At 31.1% G+C, this 7563-nt stretch overlaps 1 protein-coding gene across 3 annotated transcripts; it reads right to left on the reverse strand.

Moving 5' to 3' along the window:
* Positions 1 to 568: 568 nt before the first annotated feature.
* LOC148628340 (toll-like receptor 2) lies at positions 569 to 6312 on the reverse strand. Of its 3 annotated transcripts, XM_088586066.1 has the most exons (4): positions 6158 to 6307; positions 5361 to 5433; positions 4942 to 5008; positions 569 to 3667 (listed from the first exon to the last, which is right to left on the reverse strand). In XM_088586066.1, exon 4 carries the CDS (start codon positions 3644 to 3646, stop codon positions 1538 to 1540), a length of 2109 nt encoding a protein of 702 aa, XP_088442192.1. In that variant the 5' UTR covers positions 3647 to 3667; positions 4942 to 5008; positions 5361 to 5433; positions 6158 to 6307; the 3' UTR covers positions 569 to 1537. The 3 variants fall into 3 exon arrangements, with proteins under 3 accessions (XP_088442192.1, XP_088442191.1, XP_088442190.1); XM_088586065.1 differs by lacking the exon at positions 5361 to 5433; XM_088586064.1 differs by lacking the exons at positions 4942 to 5008; positions 5361 to 5433 and having other exon boundaries at positions 6158 to 6312.
* Between the last annotated feature and the right edge of the window lie 1251 nt (positions 6313 to 7563).

The raw sequence follows: 7563 nt of genomic DNA on the forward strand, positions 1-7563 counted from the left end.
CAACGGAAATAAAGAAACAGATTATAAATTACACAAATGTACAAATAAAGAACTACAAGTAGTTAATTGACATGCCAGCTCCAGACCAGTTTAAACCTACGAAGTTATGTCCCTATCGTATTAAAAATTAATCTCAGTTCTTCGGGATAGAGAATCATGGTACACCAGACGTTATACAATAAGGACACAACCCATGCCATGCCAAAAAAACTGCGTTTAAATACAGTGTTTTAGTTTCTATGTAAAGACGCTATGAGCAAATTAATGTTAATACCAAAAAATGCCATCCTTGACGATTTGACAACAATATCATAACTAAATCCCTTATGAATGAGTCTATTCAACGGTTTATAGTTAAATTATTGGCCGAGTGTCGAGCTTTCCGTGCTTTGCGTTGAATAATATCGTAAAATAAAGGTTGAGAGATACATGCACGTCTTTATCCTTTACATGCTTTAGAGTGTATTTTCACCTTACATAGTTCTGTAGCAGTTAAAGTAAAACATTTATGCAACTGTTGCTCTTCGTAAAGATCTAAACATACCGAGAGAATAAACGAACAACTATGTCTTTTTGCACACATTATACTTGTAACAAAAGACAGTGTATATAATTTCAAGATAAAGCCAGAACACATTTAATTTGATATGAAGTTCATAAACAAAAAAAAAAGGCTGAGCGTATAAAACTTTATACATGTGGATTCCGTATCTTAGACAATGATTGGCTATATAAGTAAAGTTTCATTTTGGAAATAAATCGATAATGATCAAAAACAATTTCTATATATTTGGTCACGTAGGAAGCTGTTCTTTGTATCTGAGGTATCCCGGTTATAGACCCCAATAGGGTTTCTCTACTGCCAGTAATCGGAGTTATCTCTGTAGCTCCGATAATATCGAATACATCACAGGAGCACATTATTCATTATTTGATATATAACCCTTCCGTAACAATGAACTATTTGAAAGAACTTGTAAAATGCATTTAAAACAAAATGAAACACTTTCTGCAAATCAAAAACTTCAATGACTGAATCGTCAACACCACCACATTACAATATAGTATATTCAATGTACACTAATTAGAGTTTTATACGATGACTCATGCGTATGTAATGTAAGTGGTAAGCTTCTTTTCAGTATACTTATTGAATCCTTTCAATGTAACAAAATAATTGCAAAATATTTCAACGATATAAAAAGACACGAATGATCTTTTGATCTGTGAACAAGAAAATATTTTATGAACACAAAGAACAGTAGTACCTTATATGTGACTTAAAATAATACAAACATTTTGACAATTTAAAACGCAATATCCACCGAAGCTGCAACTTCTTCTATTCATTACATATAGAAATAAGTGAAAAAAGTTTTTTTTTGGCTATTGAAGAACACGTCAGAAGAGAAAATTCAATTAATACAAAAAAATCCTTAAAATATTTTTCGCAGAAACATCTAAAAAGGCAGTTTATGATGCATTATATCGTTGAACTGATATTTCAAGACACCCTTTAAATTCAATAAATCATAGATTATGGTAATGCAGTTGGTGGATGACCGATTGGTTTTCTTAAAGAAGCTTCAACGGCCCTCCAAAACATGTCCTCTCCTACACCAATCTTACACCTGAGGCAAGGAACACACTCCAGTAGTGAGCGAAGCTTGCTTGTCATATGTTTCGAGTCAATAGGTTTAAGCATAACTAAAAGGAAAATATCAGGTCCGTAGTTACGAAGTTTTTCCATGACAACGTCAACCTCCCATTGACACCAGTGGTCTTTTGTAAATTCATTTGACATAATAAGGATTACTTTCTGTGACTTTTCTAAATAATTAGAAACATTGTCAGCAATCGTTTCTCCTACTTCGAAGTCTCTGTAGTGAATACATAGTTTAAAACCTTTATTTTCTAGTTTGTTTACTAAGGTCTGGTGCACCCAATCCCGGTCGTCATCACAATATACAACAAAGGCATCATACTCGAAGTCATCATTAGGTAAAAGTGAAAGGTAACCCTTTCTTCGTATGCGTAAAAGGTAAATATAATTTCTAATATTTATCTGACACTTGGAGATTATTAGCAATATCGAAACGAAAAGGAGACTTGATATTGAGAGTACTATTGCCATGGTGTATAAAGGATTCCAAGGAGGACAACTTTTCTTCGCTGTAACATATTTCATTAAAACAACATTAGTTAGTGATGGAGGCTGTCTGCATTTATAATACCAAGGATAGCCAACAAGCGTTGTTTTTGTTGTTTTTATCCATTCTGTAAACCAGAAAAGCTCACAAGTACAGGAAAATGGGTTTTTACTTAAATCAAGCCTTTTCATGGAATTTAAAATATCTGTTGGAAAGGAGGCTTCGTTTATTACCCGTATATTATTGTATGACAAATCAAGGGTTTCTAAGGATTTAAGGTAATTAAAATCAATTTCTGTATGGCTCCATTCAATTATTTTGTTTCCAGCTAAGTTAAAACGTTTAAGATGGACGAAACTCTCTATAACAGGAATTTTCACAATTTTAGACCATGATAAATCTAGTGTCTCAATTTTCTTCAAGGGTAAAAGCATATTCTCTACTTTCTTCATTCCGTTAAACATATTGTTCTCGGAAAGACTGAGATGAATCAAATTTTTACAATAGGCAAATATGGTTTCTGAGTTATACCCGAAGTCCTTGTTAAAATTAAAACCATTCTTTTCCATATTAAGGGTTGTTAAGGATGAACTGTTGAACGCATATTCATCTATTTTCTTTAGGGGTTTTCCGAAACTTGTCAATCGAAGTGTCTGCAGAGACGACAAAGAGGAAAAAATATTGTCTCTTATTTTCCCAACTCTATTGTTGTCTAAATAAAGGTATAAAAGTTTAGGCAAGCACAGGAAAGCATATTTTCCCACATCTTCAATTAAATTGTTTTCAAGGTGAAGTTCAAGTAAGTTTGGAAGTGAACTAATTTTTCTTTTCATATCTTTACACCAATTAGGAATCTTTTTTAGTTGGTTGTTGTCTAAATAAAGTGTATGAAGACTCTCTGGCATTAGAGACATTGTTATTCTTTCTAATTTGTTTTCATTAAGGTAGAGTTTTTGTAACTTTTTTAGCGTTGAAAATGTTGAACCATTAATATAATGGAATTCGTTTCCCTCCAAGTGAAGAAATCTCATATGAGTGTTGGTAAAGGATTCAAAGGTATCAGGTAGAAGGTGTTTCCAATTGTTGTATGAAAGGTGAATATATCGAATTCGCTCTTTTGGTAGTTCATCTAACACATTTTTAATTGTCATCACCGACAGATTGCGTTCACATATAAATTTTAATGTCTTTAGTCTAAAACGACGAAATGCTCGCGGATGGATATACTCTAACATGTTGTTGCTGAATGAAATCTTTGTAAGTGAACATTTAGAAATGTTTTCAAACCCATTTTCTTCTATAGCCCTTAAACCAGTTCCGTTCATTTCAAACACTGAAGTAAAGCTAGGAATCTCTGGAATATACGTCAGATTTTTGCCAGTACATATCACTGCATTGTGAAAACAGCGACAAAATGCGTTGCAGCTTATGCATGTATTTAACTTAAGGAAAATGCTGACAAAACACAGAATATACAGGAAACTCCAGAATAGCATTGCCGGATGAAATCGTTGTATCTAAAAGAAAAACGAGTAAGAATCAAAGCATTTCTTATACAATTTTGTTAAATATGTCATATTATACAGAATCGTTTTATTACAGGTTGATACTCAAATAATTGGATCTTTCAATGTACTATTTTTAAAAAATTGACAAAAAAATATTACTTGTTAGATATGCACAGTAATTATATTTTGCACGGTTATGACAAACCAAAATTTAGTCTAACAAGTACTAACATTTCTATCCTCAACAATTGAAAAACTAATTTACGAAAACAAAACGTAAATGTCTCTGCAAGAATAGAACGTGGCTGAAACATGCTATGAAAAAAGCACCAATTTGATAGTGTAATTTGACTCCTTGCGCTTTCAGAATCATATGGAAAAAAGATTTCCCATATCCCTTTGGTAAACTGACTAAAAGTTTCATTATTATGCAGTCAAAATAAACATTTTAAGAACAGGTAACTATGTCAAGAACGTCATTTTTTCTTAAATTGTATTGAAAAATCATAGAACAAATGCAGTGCTGCAGAGATCAAATAGTGATATTAATAAATCCAGAAGTCATCCTTGAGTGAAATTATATTATCAGTTCGGTGTGTTTGGTTGTATTTCTTCCGCTAATGGGGAAATAAGTTTGAAAGTTAGAATTACAAATCTTATTCTTCCGCTTAATTTGCCTTCCTTCTTTAACATTTGAAAAAACAAATTCAAAGGTATATGAAAAGTTGTAATACTAAACTAAAGCCAAAAGCAAAAGAGTTTGTACGTTAGATGTTCATATGATAAGTGACTCAACCACTTAAGATCATCTGTCAATTCTATAATTTAGTACAGTTAATATCCATAATATATCAATGTTTTTGTTCTCATAAAATCATATCAGAGAAATGCACTACTACTTGAGTTAATAAAACAGTATAACATATGAAACATGACCATGGCCCAGCATCGATTTCTTTAATAATTGGGTCGTTCTTTAACCAAGAACTTATCATAAATATCCCACTGATAAAATTATGTAATGACAAGTAAGTACAATTTGACAGATTTGTGCCAATATCTTAATAAGAATTGTACTTTTCCTTGCAACGTATCCACTAGCTTATTGCAAATAGCACACGACCAGCACAGTGAAAAACAAGTGATGGTTGTGATTTCCTGGAACAAATCTAAGAAATATGTTTTTTTGTAAAGATAAGACGCACTAAAACATATAGTGAACACAGGTTTTTTTTTTATTTGCTTTGGTTCTTCACTTTGTTAACACCATTATCTTTACCTACATTTATCGATTATATTACAGGATTATTCGTTTGTTTTTTTGTAGTCTGAGGTATTAGGCATCAATCTCTGTAAGAAAAAGGCATTAAGTGAAACATGGTATGAAAACACCCATCAGTTTGATAGTGTAATTTGAGTATTTGAACCATTAGATTAAGGGAAAACGGACAAGATTAGCCATATCATGCTGGACGTTTGAGTAACAATTTCATTGAAATGCACTGAAAATAAACATTTCAAGGGAGTAAAAAACCTAATTTTTCTAATATTCTATTGAAATATTTCTGAGCAAAGGCAGTGATGCAGAGATCAAATCATGGTCTTTTCAAATAGAGAAAGTATCTTTTACATTGTCAGATCGGTGGAGTTTTGACATGCATGTTTACTTCTCCATTTTTGCCTGATTCTTATAAACACTTACACTTAATTTTTGTGTGAATACTACATGGTAACTCCAAAGGTGATATCAATACAGACGGAGCGTCAGCGACGACCTATATATGTACAATGTAAGACCAAATTATGAATGACTAAAAATATTCTGACGGAAGGGACGAAATTTTTTCCACAAAATTGCTCCATTGTTGAGGCGCTGTTCTGTCTTTTAAATACGATTTTGAGCTCTGTTCATCATAGATATAGCCGAATATCATATTACTTGAAGAATTCTTTGTCTTAAAAGTGGTTTAATACTGTATAAGAAAGGTAAATATATTCAATTTATTCCTTTGGTAACTTATCTTACACTTGTTTTTTATTGATTTTCATCGACAGATTGTGTTCACATACTAGTGTAACTCCCCATGTGCAGCTATGCCTACTCTAAGATGTTCTTAACGAACAAAATTTGTGTAGATGAACTTTCAAATATGTTATCAAACCCATTTCCCTCAATTAATTTTCAAATTATTCTACTCACATCAGTGTAGGGCATATTAACTTCTAAAGAATGTGTTGCAGCTTATGCATTTAATAGCTTCTGGAACATTATGAAGAATATAACACTTACAAAGCTCATAGGTGGCATTACAGAAGAAAAGGTTAGTCGCTCTAAGAAAAGCCCCAAAAATTGTAAATAATATTGATACTTGTATGGCATATTAATAAGTAGTTAGTATTTTATGCAGCAGTACATGAAAAAGATAAACCTAAGAAAGTCATCAAGAATAATATCAATAAAAGCAATTCAGTATGACAATTTTGTTTTAAAATCCTTACCTTTTTTTCAGGAATATATTTAAATTCATGAAAAAAACATATGTGTCAGAATTGTGTCTACAAAACCAAGTTCCCTTTGATACATGTGTGGTCACATTTCCGTGATTTGTTATCTGAAACCTTACACTTGATATCAACACTTTTATCTCAATGTTTTGAGTGCAGTAACTTCCGCTTGAAAACCGTGAACTGTTAATAAATATCACTGCGATAAACACCCACAATGAGTACATTCTCCGTATTTGATTATTGAAATAGGGCGTTCATTATACATGTGTCATAAAATGGTCGAATACTTAACTGTGGTGGCTTTCAATTCTAATGTTTTGTTCCATTTTTGTAATTTTGTTGAGTATTTTTTGCGTATTTGTGTCTGTTTTTGTTCTGTGTAGTTTGTTTGTTTGGTTTTTTTTTTTAGTTTCTGTGTGGTATTTTATTCAGAGAAGTTGCTTTTGATTGTCATCGTTCGCTTGATTATTATCTGTTTCTATTCAGTAGCACTCAGTAGCATTTTTCAGTAGCAAAATATGATTCATGGTAGATAAGCCTATATATATATATATATTTTTTATTTTTGATATTTTGTTTAAAATGTAATTGTAAAAAGAAAGTTACATGTGGTTTTTTTATATAACCCTAGTTCATAGGAGATACAAATTATATTGAATATACTGTAGAATTCAAAACATATGGAGATAATTGCAAACAAAACTGAAGTACAATAGAAAGAATTTGATTTTCCGTGTAGATTATCTCCTTGAATATAAAGAAACTAAATAATAATAATAAAAGTATGTACTTTAGGTATATCACATTTTACATAATTTTGCATGATACTTAAAAAGACTGCTACTTAAATGTGTTCAATGTGAGTGTTGCGTTGGCTTTCAATTCTAATGTTTTGTTTCATTTTTGTAATTTTGTTGAGTATTTTTTGCGTATTTGTGTCTGTTTTTGTTCTGTGTAGTTTGTTTGTTTGGTTTTTTTTTAGTTTCTGTGTGGTATTTTATTCAGAGAAGTTGCTTTTGATTGTCATCGTTCGCTTGATTATTATCTGTTTCTATTCAGTAGCACTCAGTAGCATTTTTCAGTAGCAAAATATGATTCATGGTAGATAAGCCTATATATATATATATATATATTATTTTTGATATTTTGTTTAAAATGCAATTGTAAAAAGAAAGTTACATGTGGTTTTTTTTTATATAACCCTAGTTCATAGGAGATACAAATTATATTGAATATACTGTAGAATTCAAAACATATGGAGATAATTGCAAACAAAACTGAAGTACAATGGAAAGAATTTGATTTTCCGTGTAGATTATCTCCTTGAATATAAAGAAACTAAATAATAATAATAAAAGTATGTACTTTAGTTATATCACATTTTACATAATTTTGCA

The sequence above is a fragment of the Perna viridis genome, chromosome 1 (assembly GCF_037379345.1).
Source record: "Perna viridis isolate PV_CMFRI_1.1 ecotype Kerala chromosome 1, ASM3737934v1, whole genome shotgun sequence".
NCBI lineage: Eukaryota > Metazoa > Mollusca > Bivalvia > Mytilida > Mytilidae > Perna > Perna viridis.

Excerpts from the sequence above, each read along its gene's own strand:
- LOC148628340 (XM_088586064.1), bottom strand. The coding sequence starts at position 3,646 with ATGCTATTCTGGAGTTTCCTGTATATTCTGTGTTTTGTCAGCATTTTC.